At 47.1% G+C, this 25,114-nt stretch overlaps 1 protein-coding gene across 4 annotated transcripts in view; it reads left to right on the forward strand.

Annotated features, from left to right (window-relative positions):
* MAP9 (microtubule associated protein 9) overlaps positions 1-25,114 on the forward strand; it is a 379,878-nt gene that overhangs the window by 345,553 nt on the left and 9,211 nt on the right. For all 4 annotated transcript variants that reach the window (XM_063920498.1, XM_063920497.1, XM_063920499.1 and 1 more), the window contains one exon: positions 1,072-1,233. In XM_063920498.1, the coding sequence (XP_063776568.1) occupies positions 1,072-1,233 (162 nt within the window). The remainder of the gene's footprint in view (positions 1-1,071; positions 1,234-25,114) is intronic.

Below are 25,114 nucleotides of genomic sequence, written 5' to 3' on the forward strand. Positions count from 1 at the left end.
GCTCTTTGTAGCCTCTATTTTATGTGGAAAGCCTGACATGAGGTTCCCACCAAAAATGATGTCACCTCCGGGCGGAAGTCCCGGTATTTTTTAATATAAATTAGAAGCCAAATAAAAAACTTTTCATTCCTCCTCGAAAAAGTGCATCTGCATGAAACGCGTTGGAGACTGTTCAGCAAGGAGAAAATAACCCCGCTGCACGGCCAGGACATCGGCCGCAACATCACCCGCAGTCAGCGGTCACGGGAGCCGGAGAACATCAGTGCGCACACAGCCCCGCTGGACGCAGCGGGACTAGACGCAACCATCCACTGCACCTAGGATCAGAGCCGCAGTGCTCACCAGCAGGTCCGGAAAAACTAGCGCAGGGACAGGTAGGACAACCGTGACTCCTATTAACTGCACGGGTTACTCCTTACAAATTCACTCAAAAGAGTGTAAACATTATTTTACTAACAATTTTCTTTTTACAGGTACCGCTTATCAGTCATTTACATAATTTTCCAATCCCCCTTCCAGATATACCCTTTTTTTTAATGTTTTCACAATTAGCGCTTTCAATCCAAAAAAAACAAATTCATCTTTTAAGAAAGCAGCTTTTATCCAAGCGCAGCAATTTACCATATTTTTCCTTTCCTAGTAATGTCAGCTCTTCCGGGCACAGTTTCCCTAACTGAGGTCTGGAGGAGGGGCATAGAGGGAGGAGCCAGTGCACACCAGATGTAGTACCTAATCTTTCTTTAAAGAGTGCCCAGTCTCCTGCGGAGCCCGTCTATTCCCCATGGTCCTTACGGAGTACCCAGCATCCACTACGGACTACGAGAAATAGAATTACCGGTGAGTAAATTCTTATTTTTCCCAGAAGCCTTGAAAGTCTTAGTATAACAATGCATTATTCTTGTGGGGCTACTTATATGGTGCTACAAACAATTGTCCTGCAGTAAGAAGACAAAGCAGGCCAAAACGGATCTGATCGCACTCATTGTGCCAATAGAGAGCTATACTACAGTAGTTAGACTTGGCGCACTAGTGATGAAAGGGTTGTACTTACTGTTAGATTTGTCTTTTCAGGAGAGCACAATGAAAAAAGAAGAAGCCATGGCCGCTTTTATGGCCTGGAAAACTGAAAAGAAGAAAGAAACAAAACAGAATGAAATGAAGCAGAAATTGGAACAAAAGAAAAAGATGGATGAAATTCAAGAAATTGCAAGCAAGAAGGAGGATTGCAGGAAGGTACATATACTGTATGTTATTGCTGGTACTAACCAATTAATTAAGTCTTCTTTCTGAGAAGGTGGAGAAAAGCTGATCCCTGCTTGTTATAAGTTACAGTACTTGTGTTACCAAGGCTCTATTCATGTCCTTATATTACTAATACAAATAATTGTACAGGTCAGCAAATGACTGCAAACTCTCCCCAGAAGCTTTTAAAACAATATGTACAGTATAGTGGATTACATTATTTGCGGCCCATCAATATGTTGTATATCTAATCTGAAGGACATTACATATTGTACTTGCATACATTACTGTACATTACATACCATTGGCTTTCAGCAAATTACTTTCTCTAACGTCCTAGTGGATGCTGGGGACTCCGTAAGGACCATGGGGATAGACGGGCTCCGCAGGAGACATGGGCACTTTAAGAAAGAATTTAGATTCTGGTGTGCTCTGGCTCCTCCCTCTATGTCCCTCCTCCAGACCTCAGTTTGAATCTGTGCCCGGACGAGCTGGGTGCTACTTAGTGAGCTCTCCTGAGCTTGCTATAAGAAAGTATTTTGTTAGGTTTTTTATTTTCAGGGAGCTCTGCTGGCAACAGACTCCCTGCATCGTGGGACTGAGGGGAGAGAAGCAGCCCTACTCTCTGAAGATAGGTCCTGCTTCTTAGGCTACTGGACACCATTAGCTCCTGAGGGATCGTACACAGGATCTCACCCTTTGTCGTCCGATCCCGGAGCCGCGCCGCCGTCCCCCTCGCAAAGCCGGAAGACAGAAGCCGGGTGAAAGAAGCAAGAAGACTTCGAAATCGGCGGCAGAAGACTCCAGTCTTCATATGAGGTAGCGCACAGCACTGCAGCTGTGCGCCATTGCTCCCACACTACACCCACATACTCCGGTCACTGTAAGGGTGCAGGGCGCAGGGGGGGCGCCCTGGGCAGCAATTATAGACCTCTTTGGCAAAAGTTTGCATAATATACAGTTGGGCACTGTATATATGTATGAGCCCCCGCCAAAATTGTACATGAAAGCGGGACAGAAGCCCGCCGTCGAGGGGGCAGGGCTTCTTCCTCAGCACTCACCAGCGCCATGTTTTTTCTCCACAGCACCGCTGAGAGGAAGCTCCCCAGTCTCTCCCCTGCAGTTACACGGTAGAAGAGGGTAAAAAGAGGGGGGGCACATAATTAGGCGCAAAAATCAATATAAACAGCAGCTACTGGGTTAACATTAAGTTACTGTGTTATTCCTGGGTTAATAGCGCTGGGGTGTGTGCTGGCATACTCTCTCTCTGTCTCTCCAAAGGGCCTTATGGGGGAATTGTCTTCAGATGAGCATTCCCTGAGTGTGTGGTGTGTCGGTACGTGTGTGTCGACATGTCTGAGGTAAAAGGCTCCCCTAAGGAGGAGATGGAGCAAATATGTGTGTGAGAGGGTGTCTCCGTCGACAACGCCGACACCTGTTTGGATATGTGTAATTAAGTGCTAAGGTGAATTTATTGCACAAAAGATTAGAGAACAGACAGCAAATCTACCCATGTCTGTCCCTATGTCGCAGAGACCTTCAGAGTCTCTCAATGCTCACTATCCAAAATAATAGACACTGATATCGACACGGAGTTGGACTCCAGTGTCGACTACGATAATGCAAAGTTACAGCCAAAATGGCAGAAAAGTATTCAATATATGATTTTTGTAATAAAAGATGATTTGCATATCACTGATGACTCATCTGTCCCTGACACAAGGGTACACATGTTTAAGGGGAAGAAAGCTGAGGTAAATTTCCCTCCTCTCATGATGAAAAAGAGCGGGAATCTCCAGACAAGAGACTGCAGTTTCCCACAAAGAATTCTCAGGCAGTATCCTTTCCCCACTAGGGCCAGGATATGATGGGAATCTTCCCCTAGGGTGTCAAGCTATTCTCAGGGATCCTGCAGATAGCGTGCACTTTCTGGTACACTACTCAGACCGGCGATTGTGTCGGCATGGGTTTATAGCGCTGTGGCAGCGTGGACAGGTACCTTATCAGCAGAGATTGAGACCCTAGTATGTATATAGATATATATGTATATATAGAGATATATATATATATATTAAAGATGCTGTCTTAAGAGATATGTATATATAAAACATGCCCAAAGAGACATGAGTATACTGGGTCCTAGAGTCAAAGCTATGTCGATTTCTGCTTGACGTGTCCTGTAGAATATGCAATGGACAGATGATGCCGACTCAAGAGGCATATGGAAGGCTGAAGATTGTGTGGAGAAGGGTTCTCGGACCTGGTCTCCACAGCTATAGCTGGTAATTCTGATTTCTCTGACGTCCTAAGTGGATGCTGGGGACTCCGTCAGGACCATGGGGATTAGCGGCTCCGCAGGAGACAGGGCACAAAAGTAAAAGCTTTAGGATCAGGTGGTGTGCACTGGCTCCTCCCCCTATGACCCTCCTCCAAGCCTCAGTTAGATTTTTGTGCCCGGCCGAGAAGGGTGCAATCTAGGTGGCTCTCCTAAAGAGCTGCTTAGAGTAAAAGTTTTGTTAGGTTTTTTATTTTCAGTGAGTCCTGCTGGCAACAGGCTCACTGCATCAAGGGACTTAGGGGAGAGAAGTGAACTCACCTGCGTGCAGGATGGATTGGCTTCTTAGGCTACTGGACACCATTAGCTCCAGAGGGAGTCGGAACACAGGTCTCACCCTGGGGTTCGTCCCGGAGCCGCGCCGCCGACCCCCTTGCAGATGCCGAAAAGTGAAGAGGTCCAGAAACCGGCGGCAGAAGACTTTTCAGTCTTCATAAGGTAGTGCACAGCACTGCAGCTGTGCGCCATTGTTGTCAGCACACTTCATAGCAGCGGTCACTGAGGGTGCAGGGCGCTGGGGGGGGCGCCCTGGGCAGCAATGATAGTACCTTATTCTGGCTAAAAATACATCACATATAGCCCCTGGGGGCTATATGGATGTATTTAACCCCTGCCAGGTCTCAGAAAAACGGGAGAAGAAGCCCGCCGAAAAGGGGGCGGGGCCTATTCTCCTCAGCACACAGCGCCATTTTCCCTCACAGAAATGCTGGTGGGAAGGCTCCCAGGCTCTCCCCTGCACTGCACTACAGAAACAGGGTTAAAACAGAGAGGGGGGGCACTTATTTGGCGATATGACTATATATATTAAAATGCTATAAGGGAAAAACACTTATATAAAGGTTGTCCCTGTATAATTATAGCGTTTTTGGTGTGTGCTGGCAAACTCTCCCTCTGTCTCCCCAAAGGGCTAGTGGGGTCCTGTCCTCTATCAGAGCATTCCCTGTGTGTGTGCTGTGTGTCGGTACGTGTGTGTCGACATGTATGAGGACGATGTTGGTGAGGAGGCGGAGCAATTGCCTGTAATGGTGATGTCACTCTCTAGGGAGTCGACACCGGAATGGATGGCTTATTCAAGGAATTACGTGATAATGTCAACAGAGACGGCCGGCAAACAAAATAGTACCTGTCCAGGCGTCTCAAACACCGTCAGGGGCTTTAAAACGCCCATTTACCTCAGTCGGTCGACACAGACACGGACACTGATTTCAGTGTCGACGGTGAAGAAACAAACGTATTTTCCTTTAGGGCCACACGTTACTTGTTAAGGGCAATGAAGGAGGTGTTACATATTTCTGATACTACAAGTACCACAAAAAAGGGTATTATGTGGGGTGTGAAAAAACTACCTGTAGTTTTTCCTGAATCAGATAAATTAAATGAAGTGTGTGATGATGCGTGGGTTTCCCCCGATAGAAAATTATTGGCGGTATACCCTTTCCCGCCAGAAGTTAGGGCGCGTTGGGAAACACCCCTTAGGGTGGATAAGGCGCTCACACGCTTATCAAAACAAGTGGCGGTACCGTCTCCAGATAGGGCCGTCCTCAAGGAGCCAACTGATAGGAGGCTGGAAAATATCCTAAGAAGTATATACACACATACTGGTGTTATACTGCGACCAGCGATCGCCTCAGCCTGGATGTGCAGAGCTGGGGTGGCTTGGTCGGATTCCCTGACTAAAAATATTGATACCCTTGACAGGGACAGTATTTTATTGACTATAGAGCATTTAAAGGATGCATTTCTATATATACGAGATGCACAGAGGGATATTTGCACTCTGGCATCAAGAGTAAGTGCGATGTCCATATCTGCCAGAAGATGTTTATGGACACGACAGTGGTCAGGTGATGCAGATTCCAAACGGCACAAAGAAGTATTGCCGTATAAAGGGGAGGAGTTATTTGGGGTCGGTCCATCGGACCTGGTGGCCACGGCAACTGCTGGAAAATCCACCGTTTTTACGCTAAGTCACATCTCTGCAGAAAAAGACACCGTCTTTTCAGCCTCAGTCCTTTCGTCCCCATAAGGGCAAGCGGGCAAAAGGCCAGTCATATCTGCCCAGGGATAGAGGAAAGGGAAGAAGACTGCAGCAGGCAGCCCATTCCCAGGAACAGAAGCCTCCACCGCTTCTGCCAAGTTTCTCAGCATGACGCTGGGGCCGTACAGGACCCCTGGATCCTACAAGTAGGATCCCAGGGGTACAGATTGGAAAGTCGAGACGTTTCCCCCTCGCAGGTTCCTGAAGTCTGCTTTACCAACGTCTCCCTCCGACAGGGAGGCAGTATTGGAAACAATTCACAAGCTGTATTCCCAGCAGGTGATAATCAAAGTACCCCTCCTACAACAAGGAAAGGGGTATTATTCCACACTATGTTGTGGTACTGAAGCCAGAAGGCTCGGTGAGACCTATTCTAAATCTGAAATATTTGAACACTTACAAAGGTTCAAATCAAGATGGAGTCACTCAGAGCAGTGATAGCGAACCAGGAAGAAGGGGACTATAGGGTGTCCCGGGACATCAGGGATACTTACCTCCATGTCCCAATTTGCCCTTCTCACCAAGGGTACCTCAGGTTCGTGGTACAGAACTGTCACTATCAGTTTCAGACGCTGCCGTTTGGATTGTCCACGGCACCCCGGGTCTTTACCAAGGTAATGGCCGAAATGATGATTCTTCTTCAAAGAAAATGGACGACCTCCTGATAAGAGCAAGGTCCAGAGAACAGTTGGAGGTCGGAGTAGCACTATCTCAAGTAGTTCTACGACAGCACGGGTGGATTCTAAATATTCCAAAACCGCAGTTGTTTCCGACGACACATCGGCTGTTCCTAGGGATGATTCTGGACACAGTCCAGAAAAGGGTGTTTCTCCCGGAGAAGAAAGCCAGGGAGTTATCCGAGCTAGTCAGGAACCTCCTAAAACCAGGAAAAGTGTCAGTGCATCATTGCACAAGGGTCCTGGGAAAAATGGTGGCTTCTTTCGAAGCGATTCCATTCGGCAGTTTTCACGCAAGAACTTTTCAGTGGGATCTGCTGGAAAAATGGTCCGGATCGCATCTTCAGATGCATCAGCGGATAACCCTGTCTCCAAGGACAAGGGTGTTTCTTCTGCGGTGGCTGCAAAGTACTCATCTACTAATGGGCCGCAGATTCGGCATTCAGGAAGGGTCCTGGTGACCAGGGATGCCAGCCTGAGAGGCTGGGGAGCAGTCACACAGGGAAAAAATTTCCAGGGAGTGTGATCAAGTCTGGTGAATTCTCTCCACATAAATATACTGGAGCTAAGGGCAAGTTACAATGCTCTAAGCTTAGCAAGACCTCTGCTTCAAGGTCAGCCGGTATTGATCCAGTGGGACAACATCACGGCAGTCGCCCACGTAAACAGACAGGGCGGCACAAGAAGCAGAAGGGCAATAGCAGAAACTGCAAGGATTCTTCGCTGGGCGGAAAATCAGGTGATAGCACTGTCAGCAGTGTTCATTCCGACGCCCGGGAGAGTGGGGATTTCATCGGGAAGTCTTCCACATGATTGTGAACCATTGGGAAAGACCAAAGGTGGACATGATGGCGTCCCGCCTGAACAAAAAACTGGACAGGTATTGCGCCAGGTCAAGAGACCCTCAGGCAATAGCTGTGGACGCTCTGGTAACACCGTGGGTGTACCAGTCAGTGTATGTGTTCCCTCCTCTGCTTCTCATACCCAAGGTACTGAGAATTATAAGACGTAGAGGAGTAAGAACTATACTCGTGGCTCCGGATTGGCCAAGAAGGACTTGGTACCTGGAACTTCAAGAGATGCTCACAGAGGACTCATGGCCTCTGCCGCTAAGAAGGGACTTGCTTCAGCAAGTACCATGTCTGTTCCAAGACTTACCGCGGCTGCGTTTGACGGCATGGCGGTTGAACGCCGGATCCTAAGGGAAAAAGGCATTCCGGAAGAGGTCATTCCTACCCTGGTCAAAGCCAGGAAGGAGGTGACCGCACAACATTATCACCACATGTGGCGAAAATATGTTGCGTGGTGTGAGGCCAGGAAGGCCCCACGAAGAAATTTCAACTCGGTCGATTCCTGCATTTCCTGCAAACAGGAGTGTCTATGGGCCTCAAATTGGGGTCCATTAAGGTTCAAATTTCGGCCCTGTCGATTTTCTTCCAGAAAGAATTGGCTTCAGTTCCTGAAGTCCAGAAGTTTGTCAAGGGAGTACTGCATATGCAACCCCCTTTTGTGCCTCCAGTGGCACTGTTGGATCTCAACGTAGTTCTGGGATTCCTCAAATCACATTGGTTTAAACCGCTCAAATCTGTGGATTTGAAATATCTCACATGGAAAGTGACCATGCTGTTGGCCCTGGCCTCGGCCAGGCGAGTGTCAGAATTGGCGGCTTTGTCTCACAAAAGCCCATATCTGATTGTCCATTCGGACAGGGCAGAGCTGCAGACTCGTCCCCAGTTTCTCCCTAAGGTGGTGTCAGTGTTTCACCTGAACCAGCTTATTGTGGTACCTGCGGCTACTAGGGACTTGGAGGACTCCAAGTTGCTAGATGTTGTCAGGGCCCTGAAAATATAGGTTTCCAGGACGGCTGGAGTCAGGAAAACTGACTTGCTGTTATCCTGTATGCACCCAATAAACTGGGTGCTCTTGCTTCTAAGCAGACGATTGCTAGTTGGATGTGTAGTACAATTCAGCTTGCACATGCTGTGGCAGGCCTGCCACAGCCAAAATATGTAAATGCCCATTCCACAAGGAAGGTGGGCTCATCTTGGGCGGCTGCCCGAGGGGTCTCGGCTTTACAACTTTGCCGAGCAGCTACTTGGTCAGGGGCACACCCTGACTGAGGAGGACCTGGAGTTCTCTCATTCGGTGCTGCAGAGTCATCCGCACTCTCCCGCCCGTTTGGGAGCTTTGGTATAATCCCCATGGTCCTGACGGAGTCCCCAGCATCCACTTAGGACGTCAGAGAAAATAAGAATTTACTTACCGATAATTCTATTTCTCGTAGTCCGTAGTGGATGCTGGGCGCCCATCCCAAGTGCGGATTGTCTGCAATACTTGTACATAGTTATTGTTACAAAAATCGGGTTATTATTGTTGTGAGCCATCTTTTCAGAGGCTCCGCTGTTATCATGCTGTTAACTGGGTTCAGATCACAGGTTGTACAGTGTGATTGGTGTGGCTGGTATGAGTCTTACCCGGGATTCAAAATCCTTCCTTATTGTGTACGCTCGTCCGGGCACAGTATCCTAACTGAGGCTTGGAGGAGGGTCATAGGGGGAGGAGCCAGTGCACACCACCTGATCCTAAAGCTTTTACTTTTGTGCCCTGTCTCCTGCGGAGCCGCTAATCCCCATGGTCCTGACGGAGTCCCCAGCATCCACTACGGACTACGAGAAATAGAATTATCGGTAAGTAAATTCTTATTATTTTGCCTTATATTCCTGCACAGCCTAGGAAAGCACGACATTATCAAATGCAGCCTTTCCAATAAAGAAACAAGAAAGTCCGAGGTGCGTCCTTTCTTGCCAGAGGCGGGGGCAGAGGAAAGAAGCTGCACAACACAGCTAGTTCCCAGGAACAGAAGTCCTCCCCGGCCTCTACAAAAATCCACCGCATGTCGCTGGGGCTCCACAGGCGGAGCTAGGCCCGGTGGGGGCACGCCTTCGTAAGTTCAGCCACAAGTGGGTTCACTCCCTGTTAGATCCCTGGGCAATAGATATTGTGTCTCAGGGATACAAGCTGGACTTTGAGAAGATGCCCCCTCACCGACGGCCCTGCCGGCTTCCCCCCACGAGAGGGAAACAGTGTTAACTGCAATTCACAAATTGTATCTTCAACAGGTGGTGGTCAAGGTTCCCCTTCTCAATGAGGAGGGGGTTATTATTCGACCATGTTGTAGTCCCGAAACCAGACGGTTCGGTAAGACCCATATTGAATTTAAAGTCCCTGAACATATACCTGAAAAGGTTCAAGTTCAAGATGGAATCGCTAAGAGCGGTGATTGCAAGCCTGAAAGGGGGAGATTTTATGGTGACTCGGGACATAAAGGATGCATACCTTCATGTCCCCATTTATCCACCTCATCAGGCGTACCTCAGAATTGCGGTACGGGATTGTCATTACCAATTTCAGACGTTGCCGTTTGGTCTCTCCACGGCCTCGAGAATATTCACCAAGGTAATGGCGGAAATGATGGTGCTCCTGCGGAAGCAAGGTGTCACTATTATCACGTACTTGGACGATCTCCTCATGAAAGCGAGATCAAGAGAGCAGTTGCTGAACAGCGTATCACTTTCTCTGGAAGTGTAACGGCAACACGGCTGGATTCTATATATTCCAAAGTCGCAGTTGGTTCCTACAGCTCATCTGCCTCTCCTAGGCATGATCCTAGACACAGACCAGAAAAGGGTTTATCTCCCGATAGAAAGAGCTCAGGAGCTCGTGACACTGGTCAGGAATCTATTAAAACCAAAACAGGTGTCAGTGCATCACTGCACTCGAGTCCTGGGAAGGATGGTGGCATCATACGAGGCCATTCCCTTCGGCAGGTTCCATGCGAGGACCTTCCAATGGGACTTACTGGACAAGTGGTCAGGATCACATCTTCAGATGCATCGGTTAATCACCCTATCGCCCAGGGCCAGGGTGTCTCTCCTGTTGTGGCTGCAGAGTGCTCACCTTCTCGAAGGTCGCAGATTCGGCATTCAGGACTGGGTCCTGGTGACCACGGATGCAAGCCTCCGAGGGTGGGGGGCAGTCACACAGGGAAGAAATTTCCAAGGGCTGTGGTCAAGTCAGGAGACTTGCCTTCACATCAATATCCTGGAACTAAGGGCCATATACAACGCCCTACGTCAAGCGGAGTCCCTGCTTCGCGACCAACCGGTTCTGATTCAGTCAGACAATATCACCGCAGTAGCTCATGTAAACCGCCAAGGCGGCACAAGGAGCAGGGTGGCGATGGTAGAAGCCACCAGAATTCTTCGCTGGGCGGAGAATCACGTAAGCGCACTGTCAGCAGTGTTCATTCCGGGAGTGGACAACTGGGAAGCAGACTTCCTCAGCAGGCACGTCCTCCACCCGGGAGAGTGGGGACTTCATAAAGAAGTCTTCATGCAGATTGCAAGTCGGTGGGAACTGCCACAGGTGGACATGATGGCATCCCGCCTCAACAAAAAGCTACAGAGATATTGCGCCAGGTCAAGAGACCCTCAGGCGATAGCTGTGGACGCACTGGTGACACCGTGGGTGTTCCCGTCGGTCTATGTATTTCCTCCTCTTCCTCTCATACCCAAGGTGCTGAGAATCATAAGGAAAAGAGGAGTGAGAACAATAATCTTTGTTCCGGATTGGCCAAGAAGGACTTGGTATCCAGATCTGCAAGAAATGCTCACAGAGGACCCGTGGCCTTTGCCTCTAGGACAGGACTTGTGCAACAGGGGCCCTGTCTGTTCCAAGACTTACCGCGGCTGCGTTTGACGGCATGGCGGTTGAACGCCGGATTCTAGCAGAAAAAGGCATTCCGGATGAGGTCATTCCTACGCTGATAGAGACTAGGAAGGATGTGACGGCTCAACATTATCACCGTATATGGCAAAAATATGTGGCTTGGTGTGAGGCCAGGAATGCCCCTACGGAGGAATTCCAGCTGGGCCTTTTCCTTCACTTCCTACAGTCGGGAGTGACTTTGGGCCTTAAATTGGGTTCCATTAAGGTTCAGATTTCGGCCTTATCCATTTTCTTTCAAAAAGAACTGGCTTCTCTGCCTGAAGTTCAGACGTTTGTAAAGGGAGTGCTGCATATTCAGCCCCCTTTTGTGCCTCCAGTGGCACCTTGGGATCTTAACGTGGTGTTGAGTTTCCTGAAATCACACTGGATTGAACCACTCAAAACGGTGAAAGTAAAATATCTCACGTGGAAGGTGGTCATGCTATTAGCCTTGGCTTCGGCTAGGCGTGTGTCAGAATTGGCGGCTTTGTCACATAAAAGCCCTTATCTGGTTTTCCATGCGGATAGAGCAGAATTGTGGACCCGCCCACAATTTCTGCCGAAAGTGGTTTCATCCTTTCATATAAACCAACCTATTGTGGTGCCTGTGGCTACTACTGACTTGGAGGATTCCGAGTCGCTGGATGTGGTCGGGGCTTTGAAGGTTTATGTAGCCAGAACGGCTAAGGTCTGGAAAACAGAATCTTTGTTTATCCTGTATGTTTCCAACAAGCTTGGGGCGCCTGCTTCAAAGCAAACTATTGCTCGCTGGATCTGTAACACGATTCAGCAGGCTCATTCTGCGGCTGGGTTGCCGCTGCCTAAATCAGTTAAGGCCCATTCCACAAGGAAGGTGGGCTCTTCTTGGGCGGTTGCCCGAGGGGTCTCGGCAGTACAGCTTTGCCGAGCGGCTACTTGGTCAGGTTCAAACACCTTTGCAAGGTTCTACAAATTTGATACCCTGGCTGAGGAGGACCTTGTGTTTGCTCATTCGGTGCTGCAGAGTCATCCGCACTCTCCCGCCCGTTTGGGAGCTTTGGTATAATCCCCATGGTCCTTACGGAGTCCCCAGCATTTACTAGGACGTTAGAGAAAATAAGATTTTACTTACCGGTAAATCTATTTCTCGTAGTCCGTAGTGGATGCTGGGCGCCCGTCCCAAGTGCGGATTTCTTCTGCAATGCTTGTATATAGTTATTGCTTAAATAAGGGTTATGTTATAGTTGCATCAGAGTTTATCTGATGCTCTGTGATTGTTCATACTGTTAACTGGGTAAAGTTATCACAAGTTATACGGTGTGATTGGTGTGGCTGGTATGAGTCTTACCCTGGATTCCCAAAATCCTTTCCTTGTACTGTCAGCTCTTCTGGGCACAGTTTCTCTAACTGAGGTCTGGAGGAGGGACATAGAGGGAGGAGCCAGAGCACACCAGAATCTAAATTCTTTCTTAAAGTGCCCATGTCTCCTGCGGAGCCCGTCTATCCCCATGGTCCTTACGGAGTCCCCAGCATCCACTACGGACTACGAGAAATAGATTTACTGGTAAGTAAAATCTGATTTTTTTCAGGGACAAGTTGTAATTATAACTTCAAATGTTACCAGCGTCATGCTAAAAACAAGATTTTGTGGTACTTACAGAACCAGTTAACTCTCTTTCTGACTTCATCTGGATGGCACTTCTTTACCATGGGTTTAGTATGGGTAGAGGAGCTAGCACTCAATTAGATAACCTTTTAGGGTAGCCTTTTTAGGCTTCTCCCCTTCAACCAATTTTTCAGTTTGAACTTAAGGAACCTTAAATAACCTACTGCATCCTACTCATATGCACAACCAACAAGGTAGGGACCCAAAGTGTCCCACAGATGAACTCATAGAAAGTAATTTAACTGTTAAGTATCAAATAATCTTGTTTTCTCTTTCCTTCATTTGGGCTACACTTCTTACCAGGGAAGTGAAGAAAAGCTGCCTCTATGGGAGGGTGTGTTCGGTCTTATCTTAACTCAATACTTTGCATCCAAGAAAACAGCACTTCTGGATGAAAAATCATGAATGTATAAAAACCCAGTAAAGGTATGAACCGAGGTCACTTTACTCTTTTGCATAACTGTTCCATGAAACTCTTTACCGTGGGCTCATAAAGTACCAACCGAGCAAGATGGAATAGATAATTCAGCCCTGTTGAATTGCGGGCCTGATCCATCTGGGCAGAGCCCTCCTGGAAGCCGGCCAATTTCTTACATTAGGGTCATTAAAGTATCAATCAGTTTTTCTGGTTGACCTCTCAGGTACATACTTGTGTACCATGTCTAACATGAACACTGACTCTAATCTCATGTTTTGCTGATTTAGCAAAAAGTTGTTTATATCTGGTTCATGATTAATGAGAAATGACACTCCTTTAAGAATAGACAACAGGCAGTGTATATCACTATCCATGTGCCCTAAGAATAGAGCTTTTCAAGATAAGCTTCTAATTCTGACACTCTTGTATTCAAGTTATCCACTTCAAGTCCACCTTCTGTAAGGGTCAAGGGTTGGTGGACCTCCTATATTAATCAATTTACTCAGGTGCTCGGAAGAGATGAATACCATGTACAGTAGTCTGAAAACAAACTGCACTCAAGGACAACATCGTAATGTATTAAACTGACAACCAGTATCAGGGCATCCGCCCTGTTATCAGGACCTTACACATCACAATAAAACACAATTTAGGGTCTTACCCACTTTTAAATCCCTCCCCCAGCATATGTTCCCATTCGCCACCACGTTTCAGGGTCTCCGTCCGTCGAAGGCCACAAGGAACCGCTATCAGAATTAAATCATGATTCAGATACACTTCTGAACATTGTGAAGATGATGGAAATCACCTGGATTTACATGATTATCAAAAAGTCCCTAAGATTCAAGACCTTTCACACTGATTTGACTAGGTCATCTGTCTCTAAACACCTGTACTATTATTAAGGATACTGGATCCTTCTCAGACAATTATAAAATAAGAATGTTGTCTCCATAACTCTGCCTCCACTAAAACCAGTATCTACAGCACCTGGTATTACCATGTAGACCCCCATCCAAGTACTAACCAGGCCTAAAGGCCAGTACTGACGGGAGAGATGTGTGCTGAGCGATCTTAACACAGACCGCTCAGCACACATCTCTCCCCCCGCTCAGCACAGTGCGATGTGCTGAGCGATGGGGGTGGGCAACGACGGTAGAGGCCGCTCACTTCACACAGCGCTGAAGTGAGCGACCCGCTAGATTGAGCCTGCATGCAGGCTCAATCTAGCACCGGCAATAGCGCTATCACTGGGGGCATACACACAACAGATCCGTGCTTAAAATCTAAGCAATCTAGTCAGATTGCTTAGATTCTAAACACGGATCTCTCCGTGTGTACCCCCCTTAACACTGCACAGCTTCCAATATCAGATAAGATTAGGCATGTTCAGTGTGGTGTGGCTGCAGGCACAATTTTATCGAAGAAAGATTTCCTTTCTCCAAACTTAAGTCCTTTCCATTACCCTGGCCGAAGATGGCCTATCCATAGTCCATCTTTGTCAACTGTGAGTCTGCTACTCTGAATGGACCAACATATTTAGACAGTCAAATCTAAGATGAATCTATATAACACTGGATTGCTTCACAGGACTGGCAGTGACCTCCGCAACCAGAAGTGGATTGCGGATGTCCTCATAAGCAGCCCACAATAAGCATGTGCTGTTAGGTAATTTAGCTTGACAACCTGAAGAAAGGATGCAAACGAAGTTTCTCTCCTCCAGGTTTAGCCTTTGAAGTACTCCTCTCACCATGGGGTATATTTACTAAGATTCGTATTTTCCCATTTGAGGTCAAAGTTCAATCACGAATGACATCGAAAGTGTAAATATGCAACTTTTTGAATTGATTACGACTAATTTACTAAGCTGCCGTATTCTGCATTTTCGGGTTTTCCGATGTCGATGTCATTCGGTTTTTTTGGCAGTGTTTTACGTGAGTGACTTGTAAAACACTGCCGACTTTAATACAATGAATCTCGCCCGGATCTGAGAGATCCGTGCTGGGCTTCATTGTGCACTTTGTTAAAAAAAAAAAAAAAAGATTAAATGTAAAAGATTTAAAAGATTAAATGTAAAAAAAAAATTGCGTGGGGTCCCCCCTCCTAAGGCAAACCAGCCTCGGGCTCTTTGAGCCGATCCTGGTTGCAGAAATATGGGTAAAAAATGGACAGGGGTTCCCCCATATTTAAACAACCAGCATCGGGCTCTGCGCCTGGTCCTGGTTCCAAAAATACGGGGAACAAAAAAAGAGTAGGGGTCCCCCGTATTTTTGAAACCAGCACCGGGCTCCACTAGCTGGACAGATAATGCCACAGCCAGGGGTCACTTTTATACAGTGCCTTGCGGCCGTGGCATCAAATATCCAACTAGTCACCCCTGGCCGGGGTACCCTGGGGGAGTGGGGACCCCTTCAATCAAGGGGTCCCCCCCCCCAGCCACCCAAGGGCCAGGGGTGAAGCCCGAGGCTGTCCCCCCCCATCCAATGGGCTGCGGATGGGGGGCTGATAGCCTTTGTTCAAAGTGTTTGATATTGTTTTTAGTAGCAGTACTACAAGGCCCAGCAAGCCTCCCCCGCAAGCTGGTACTTGGAGAACCACAAGTACCAGCATGCGGCGGAAAAACGGGCCCGCTGGTACCTTTAGTACTACTACTAAAAAAATACCCCAATAAAGACATCACTCACACACCTTGAAAGTATAACTTTAATACATACATGCACACCTCCATATACACATACTTACCTATGTTCCCACGCAGGTCGGTCCTCTTCTCCAGTAGAATCCATGGTGTACCTGTAGAAAAAATCCTACTCACATAATCCATGGTTGAAGGCTCCTCTGCTTGTAATCCAGTGTAGAGGGCTCCTCTGCTTGTAATCCTTTTGTAATCCACGTACTTGAAAAAATAAACAAACGGATACCCGACCACGAACTGAAAGGGGACCCATGTTTTCACATGGGACCCCTTTCCCCGAATGCCAGAAACCCCCTCTGACTGATGTCTAAGTGAGTTTCTTCAGCCAATCAGGGAGCGCCACGTTTGGCACCCTCCTGATCGGCTGTGTGCTCCTGTACTGTATGACAGGCGGCACACGGCAGTGTTACAATGTAGCGCCTATGCGCTCCATTGTAACCAATGGTGGGAACTTTCAGGTCAGCGGTGAGGTCACTCTCGGTCAACCGCTGACCTGAAAGTTCCCACCATTGGTTACAATGGAGCGCATAGGCGCTACATTGTAACACTGCCGTGTGCCGCCTGTCATACAGTACAGGAGCACACAGCCGATCAGGAGGGTGCCAAACGTGGCGCTCCCTGATTGGCTGAAGAAACCCACTTAGACATCAGTCAGAGGGGGTTTCTGGAATTCGGGGAAAGGGGTCCCATGTGAAAACATGGGTCCCCTTTCAGTTCGTGGTCGGGTATCCGTTTTTTTATTTTTTCAAGTACGTGGATTACAAAAGGATTACAAGCAGAGGAGCCTTCAACCATGGATTATGTGAGTATAATTTTTTCTACAGGTACACCATGGATTCTACTGGAGAAGAGGACCGACCTGCGTGTGAACATAGGTAAGTATGTATGTATGTTGGTGTGCATGTATGTATTAAAGTTATACTTTCAAGGTGTGTGTGTAATATCTTTATTGGGGTATTTTTTTAGTAGTAGTACTACAGGTACCAGCGGGCCCGTTTTTGCGCCGCATGCTGGTACTTGTGGTTCTCCAAGTACCAGCTTGCGGGGGAGGCTTGCTGGGCCTTGTAGTACTGCTACTAAAAACAATATCAAACACTTTGAACAAAGGCTATCAGCCCCCCATCCGCAGCCCATTGGATGGGGGGGGGACAGCCTCGGGCTTCACCCCTGGCCCTTGGGTGGCTGGGGGGGGGGACCCCTTGATTGAAGGGGTCCCCACTCCCCCAGGGTACCCCGGCCAGGGGTGACTAGTTGGATATTTGATGCCACGGCCGCAAGGCACTGTATAAAAGTGACCCCTGGCTGTGGCATTATCTGTCCAGCTAGTGGAGCCCGGTGCTGGTTTCAAAAATACGGAGGACCCCTACTCTTTTTGTTCCCCGTATTTTTGGAACCAGGACCAGGCGCAGAGCCCGGTGCTGGTTGCTTAAATATGGGGGAACCCCTGTCCATTTTTTACCCATATTTTTGCAACCAGGGCCGGCTCAAAGAGCCCGAGGCTGGTTTGGTTTAGGAGGGGGGACCCCACACATTTTTTTTTTTTTTTATTTATAACATTTCCCCCCCCCCTTCCCACTGAAAAACATGCACGGATCTCATGGATCCGTGCATGCCTATACAAACACGGGATAAAAAAGCAGGTCTGGTTTTTTTTAGCACTTTTTCACGATTTGTATTTTAGCACGGCAGTGTTTGGCAATTGTCGGCAGTGTTTGTGTTTTGCACTTTTTAGTAAATTCCCGATTTCTACCAAATTGCAGGCGTATTTGACCGATGGTGTATTGATTCTGGATTTTTTCCTAGGACTTCCAAAATATTACGAATGCCCTCATCACTGCCGTGATTTTTGCTTAGTAAATTACCGAGATGACACTTTGAAGAAAAAACGGCATCTCGGTCAAAATCGGGACCTTAGTAAATATACCCCCATGATGGCAATAATCGTAATGAAGAGACATTTTCACAACTTCCTATAAGCCTTCGCTCATGAAAAAAAATAGACCACAATTTCTTTTCAGCCAAAAGAAATTCTCCCCATTTGTCTACAACAAAAGCTATAGAAAAGCCACAGTTGTTCCTCTTGTAGAGGTTGCGGACCCTCCGCAGCCAGAAATTGCAGGCACTTTCGCAAATAGCACAGCAGCCTGCACTACATAGTAATTTAGCATGACAACCTGTACAAACTTTTTCCTCCACCAAAAACATTCAAACATGTTAACCAATATCAAAATAAGGAGAAAATTCCCCTAATCAAAGTTTAATACTGAGTATATACCATACATACATACATACAGGCAAAACACGTAAATATCTGGAAACAAAAAATAAAATTTTTGTCAGATACTTATCTCAGGCTTCCAGCTCTTAAGAGGAGTGGTAAGACAGGAGCTTTATAGCAGGCATCAGCAGATCCTCTTTTCAGGTGTTGGACTGTTCCATTTGCAGAAACTCTTGGGCTGTCTTGATCAGCCTGATGTCTTACCACATCGCGTTACTCTCTTGGTTAAGAGTAGGCACTGGGATCAGCTACTCTAATGCTGTACCCATTAGTAGGGTGAGAGAAGAGGCCATTGCCCTAGATCCTTCCCCCTTTCACTAGCAGGCTGGACTGGTTTCTGCCATCTGACAGCTCTGTAATGACTGTCAGCTGTGTAATAACTAGGTTTTCAGTCAGGGAAAAATACCACCAAAACACATTATTATCTGACCCACCTGACTGCGAATCAGATTTACCCTGGCTAGATACACACAGAATTACTCCCTTTTCCAGATAATTAAACATAAATTCTAGTAAGGAGAAAGAACACAATCACAGTATTCAAGCCCTATGTACAGAGAGTTACCCCACTACTGCAGCCAGAATTTCTGACTCCTGGGTAAAGAGGAAGTCTGAGGTACTGTAGCAGAATGGTCTGAGGCCACTAGACACCTTCAGAGTGGGAACAGGGTTATGACCCATACAAAAAATATATAGAAAATATACCAAGCAACTTAATGAAAATCTGAGGAAGGGGTTTGAGGGGAGGAGCTTATAGTCCCTAAAAATTGCTGGCTCCTCAAACCTCACTAACCCCATAGTAAAGAAGTGTCCCCCAGATGAAGGAAAGAGAAATGCATATGACACTACCCTTTATGGGAATCTGTGTATGTGATAAAAGAGCAGAAGATACAATTCATGATCTAGTACCGGTGTTAGGAATGAGAGGAGATACAAAGTACTGTAGATCAGAAAGATGCATAACTGGAAAACTCAGAGTGGACCCATAACCTGACTACAGCAGAAACAGACATTTTAGGCAGCCGTTTATTCAGTAGTAATTTGTGTCTTATGCATCGAGGATGTCACTAGTTCTGAGTGAATAGATGCATTCTCATGAATATTGGTTCAGTCCACAAAATGTCTGACTCCACTGTGTCGATATTTACAGAGCTGAGAGATTATTGGTAAACTTTCTGTGTCACCCCTGCTAAGGTACCTTAGCGATGTCACGGGCAGAGAGGATTTATTTGCAAAGTGATTGACAGTCAGGGATCGTTTGGGGGAGGTTTCAGGAAGTTGCGACAAAAACGCAGGCGCAAGCATTTTGGTTCCCACTGCCATTCTGCATGGCCATAAGGTTATGTAACCAGGGAGTTGATTATGTAAGGATCTGCAATCACCGCTGGTAGTTGTACACTGTGGCTTGGATTTGTAATGCCGCCCATGGGTGCCTCAATGAATTTCAAGTCGGCGGCAGCAGTATTAATATGTTTTGTACTTCCGCTGTGTACGGGATTGCAGATGCAGTGTCATTAGTGTACAGTACATCTCTGTATCTGGCCCATAGTTTTCTTCTGCTAAGTATAAATCATTTTTTCTCCGGCAGGGTCTACAGGTTATCCACAGGATAACATTGGGATATTATGGCGCAACAGCAGATTTACACCAAACGGTCAAAGCTTTCGGCCTCCCAGCATGCAATGGGCCCGTCCATATATCCCCGCCTCCTGGCTCAGGCAAATCAGTTTTTTGTTTGTTGCGGCAGGAGCCGGACCATGGTCAAGAGGGCTGCTGTTTTTTTAGAAGCCATAAGCTTTCTTATTTCATTTTTATAGTCTTATTATTTTTGTGAGCTTTCTTTCTAAAAAAGTGTCTTATACGTACCTTAGAAAGAGTCGCTCCAACAACTACCCGCCGGGTCGCGACAGCGCTTACCCACGAGTACAGTGCCGTTTCGGCGGGCATCTGTGTCGGATGTACTAGCAAGTCCAGCAGATGTAAACCAGGCTGTGGCCGGAGCACGGGGAGAAGGAAAGGCATCGGTTCCGCTTAGAGGGGGAACACGTACACAGGGTGCACCAGTGCTATGCCCTAGGGATCATAGGCTCCAGGGGTAGTATGAGGCCTCGATCCCTAGGGTTGATGTCAGCAGTGCGGAGTCAGACACTCCCTTGGTTGTCCCTCCCCTCGGGTCATGACCAGTTTCCTCCGAGTTTCCCGCCATGAACTGATTTCCTGCTTCCGTCTGAGATGCTGTGTATCTAAGGGGACCCAGTCGTAGCATAGGCCGCTGTGTGACTGGTGCGTCAGTGTTCGCTTGGGCGTCTGTGTTCACTGTAGGTTCACGGGGCGAGTGTGTACACTACTAGCGTCTGGATCCACTCAGCGTTCGCTAACGTATTGATGGATCCCGGAAGCTGGGTAAGTCTCCCTGTATTCCATTCTCCTGAGTCGGGTAATATAGCACTAAGTCTCTATCTACCTTTGAGTACGAATAGTTAGATAAGTGCCTGATGCATATGAGTTTGATAGCTGTTGCTGTTGTTTTCTTTCGTTGTGCGACTGAATACGGTTAAATCCTATATAAGCTAATGCAGTAACTATTGTTGTTTTCTTTCGCTGTGCGACTGAATACAGTTAAATCCTATATTACAGTCACAAATTGTGTAGTTAACAGTGTACAAGTGTGTGATTATTTATCATGTCTAAGAGCGACAAGGGTGAGGAAAATACACTCACATCAGCACCAACACTCATGTCATGTTTGCCCTGCAAAGCTCGGTTATACTCTCAGGATCTGGTTCAGAATGGTTTGGTAAAAGCTAAAACAATTTACGCACAAAGTCTCTTGAAAAATCCAAGGCAGACACAGGTGCAAGTGGATCCCCCATGGGCTACTTTTGCACAGACATTATCCAGTATAGCTGAGCGGATAATGCTAGCTCCTATACCAGGGATAAGTTAACCCTTACATGCAACCTTCCACCTGGGGTTTATTACATCCAGTGGTAAGTAAATCACATAGACATGAAACAACATCTTCACAGTCTACACTTGTTTCAGATGAGGATTCATCGGAGGATGAAGACTTAGGAGGAATTCCAATTATCCTCTTCCAGCTGGGGACTGTTTAAAGAGGGAGGCGGCTCCCAAAGTAGATATGCATGTCTTTCGATTGGTGCGAAAATCTACATTACCTCTGCCTTCAACATCATTAAATTATGTCACGGATAGGAGACTTGATGGTTTTCTAAAAAAAAACATTTTTTTCCTTGTCTGGGGCAATCATAAGATCAGCCATGGCTTCAGCCTGGATGGCGAAAGCAGTGTTTGCCTGGACTGATGCATTGGAGGAGGATCTTTCAATGACATCTAGAGAGCAAAAGTCCCATATTGCACATATCAAACAGGCGGCGATGTTTATGGAAGATGCAGCCTTGGATATGGGTACAATTGCCTCTCAGGCATCAGCTTCAGCAGTAGCCGCTTGCAGAGCGGTTTGGCTACGTACATGGAAAGCTGATTCAGAATCCAAGAAGGTTCTGGAGTCTTTGCCTTTTACTGGAGATATTCTTTTTGGTAAAGAATTATGCACTATTTTGGAGTCAGAAGCTGACTACAAGAAAGTGAAATTTTCTTCCACACACAAATTCAAGACTAGGGCCCTCATTCCGAGTTGTTCGCTCTGTAATTTTCTTCGCATTGCAGCGTTTTTCTGCTTAGTACGCATGCGCAATGTTCGCACTGCGACTGCGCCAAGTAATTTTGCTATGAAGATAGTTTTTTTACTCACGGCTTTTTCTTCGCTCCGGCGATCGTAGTGTGATTGACAGGAAATGGGTGTTACTGGGCGGAAACACGGCGTTTTATGGGCGTGTGGATGAAAACGCTACCGTTTCCGGAAAAAACGCGGGAGTGGCTGGAGAAACGGAGGAGTGTCTGGGCGAACGCTGGGTGTGTTTATGACGTCAAACCAGGAACGACAAGCAGTGAACTGATCGCAGATGCCGAGTAAGTCTGAAGCTACTCTGAAACTGCTAAGTAGTTTGTAATCGCAATATTGCGAATACATCGTTCGCAATTTTAAGAAGCTAAGATTCACTCCCAGTAGGCGGCGGCTTAGCGTGTGTAACTCTGCTAAAATCGCCTTGCGAGCGAACAACTCGGAATGAGGGCCTAGATTTTCAGCTTTTCGTCCCTTTCGGTCTCAAAGAAAAGGAAAAGGTGATGGCAAACAGTCCCAATACAACAAGTCCGGTAAGACTAAAAAGCATTTGGCTACCAGAGGACCGGCTTCCAAATCAGAAGATAAGCCATCAGCCTGATGGTGCGGCCCTCCACCTGGGGGACCCCAGGGTGGGAAGCCGACTTCTTCAGTTTGCACAGATCTGGCAGCAGTCTACCACAGATGCCTGGGTGCAAGAAGCTGTATCTCACGTTTATGCGTTTGCTTTCAAGAAGCAGTACCAGCCCGTCTTCAGTGGAAACGAAGGCCAGGGCTTTGCAAGAGGCAGTTCAGAAATTGCTTCAGTCAGGAGTAATCATCCCAGTTCCTCCTACGCAATGAGGACAGGGTTTTTATTCCAACCTGTTTCTAGTACAGAAGCAAAATGGATCGTTCCGGCCCATACTCAATCTCAAAGTGCTGGACAAGTACATTTGGGTGCCTCTGTTTCATATGGAGACTTTATGTTCCATAATTTTGGCCATGGAGCCAGGGGATTTTATGGTATCCCTGGATATCCAGGATGCTTACCTACATTTCCCTATAGCACTGTCCCATCCTATCTCAGGTTTGCTATCCTCCAACAGCATTTTCAGTTCAAGGTCCTTCCATTTGGACTGGCCACAGCACCCAGAGTATTCACCAAGATTATGGTGGTAATGGCAGATTATCTCCGTCAGCAGGGGATAAGGATTTTTTTGATACCTCGACGACCTATTAATCCTGGCACAATCTCAGGAATTGCTTCTGTGTCATCTGCAACAGACAATATTTTGTCTTCAAAAACACGGTTGGCTCATAAAGTGGGCAAAGTCGTTTCTGGTTCCGTCATAATGGATGACTCATTTGGGGGCTGTATTGGATTCGATCCTTCAGAGAGCAACCTTACCTCTGAACAAAATATCCAAAGTTCAGTCAAGGATTCTGGAGCTGCTACACAGTCGAAAGGTATCCATTCACACAGCAATGCGTGTGATGAGATTTATGGTGTCAACATTCGACATGGTGGAGTATGCTCAGTTTCACTTGAGGCCTCTTCAACGTCTGATCCTTGCCAAGTGGAATGGTTTTCATCAGACAATAAAAACCAGACTATGGTCCTTATTCTGGAAGTAAGGAGGTTATTAGCCTGGTGGCTACAGACATCCAATCTGGACAAAGGGAGACCCTTTTGGATATCAAATTGTTAAATTCTGACAACGGATGCCAGCCTTCAGGGCTGGGGAGCTGTGTCAAGAAGGAGTTGTTTCCAGGGGCAGTGGACCAAGGAAGAAAGTTGCCTGCCAATAAATATTTTGGAACTTCAGGCCATATACATGGCACTGATTCAGACAAAGGACATTCTTCAGGGGAAACCAGTTCAGATCCACTTGGATAATGCAACGGCAGTAGCGTACCTCAACCATCAGGGAGGAACTCACAGCCAGAAAGCAATGAAGGAGGTAAGTCACACGTTAAAGTGGGCAGAACTTCATCATTCAGCCATGTCCGCAGTGTTCGTTCCGGGAGTCCTAAACTGGGATGCGGATTTTCTTAGTCCACACACCATTCAAGCAAACGAAGGGGCTTTACACCCTGAGGTCTTCCAAACCCTGGTAGACAAGTGGGGGTTACCGGAGATAGATCTCATGGCTTCCCATCAGAACAACAAAGTTCCTGCATACGGGTCAAGAGCAAAGGATCCCAAAGCGATCTTTGTGGATGCCCTGTCAGTGAGATGGGACTTTCATCTGGCCTATGTGTTTCCACCAATCGCCCTGTTACCCAGGGTGACGCGAAAGACAAAACAAGCAAGGGGTGCCGTGATACTAATAGCTATGGCTTGGCCCAGAAGACATTGGTACACAGATCTGCAGAGGCTGTCGATGGATGCTCCATTCCTACTCCCTCAACGACCAGATCTACTGTCTCAAGGTCCTTGTTATCACAAACACCTGGATCGACTGTCTTTGACGGCGTGGCTCTTGAGACTTCCATCCTGAAGCCAAGAGGATTCTCACAACAGGTAATTCAAACTTTGCTCAGAGCAAGGAAACCTTCCTCAGCTCGCATGTCACCGAATATGGCAGGCCTATATTCAAGGATGCAGTGATCGGAAGTTTGACCCTAGGTCTTTCAGAGTTTCCAGAATCTTAGCATTCCTTCAGGCAGGAATGGATAAAGGTTTACGGGTGGCTTCCTTGAGTAAAGGTTTATGGGTGGCTTCCTTGAGAGAGCAAGTGTCAGCACGGACTGTATGGTTTCAAAAGAAAATTGCTAGCCTACAGGGAATGCTGCACATTCAGCCTCCTTTTTTCCTCCTACAGTGCCTTGGGACATAAGTTTAGTCCTAAAGGCCCTTCAGGTTGCCCCATTTGAACCACTTAAAAGAGTGGATCTTAAATGGTTGACAGCTAAAGTTCTCTTTCTACTGGCCATTGCTTCAGCTGGAAGAGTTTCAGATTTAGGGGCATTATTATGTCGTCCTCCATTTCTGATTTTTTTATCCAAATAGAGCGGTTCTTAGAACCAAATCTGTGTATCTTCCTATGGTGGTGTCTAAATTCCACCTTAACGAAGAAATTGTAGTCTCCGCCTTCCAGGGGCCGGACCTTTCTGCGGGAGATGCATCATTGGACGTAGTCTGTGCCTTAAGGATCTACGTGGATCGCACCAGTGCCATCAGAAAGACAGACACTCTCTTCTTTCTCTACGGATTTCACAAGAGAGGATGGCCTGCTGATAAGCAGACACTGGCAAGGTGGCTTCGGATGACGATTTCAGAAGCATATTCCCAAGCTGATCTACCTGTCCCGGCTAATGTCTCTGCTCA

This window comes from Pseudophryne corroboree, chromosome 1 (genome assembly GCF_028390025.1).
Source record: "Pseudophryne corroboree isolate aPseCor3 chromosome 1, aPseCor3.hap2, whole genome shotgun sequence".
Classification (NCBI taxonomy): domain Eukaryota; kingdom Metazoa; phylum Chordata; class Amphibia; order Anura; family Myobatrachidae; genus Pseudophryne; species Pseudophryne corroboree.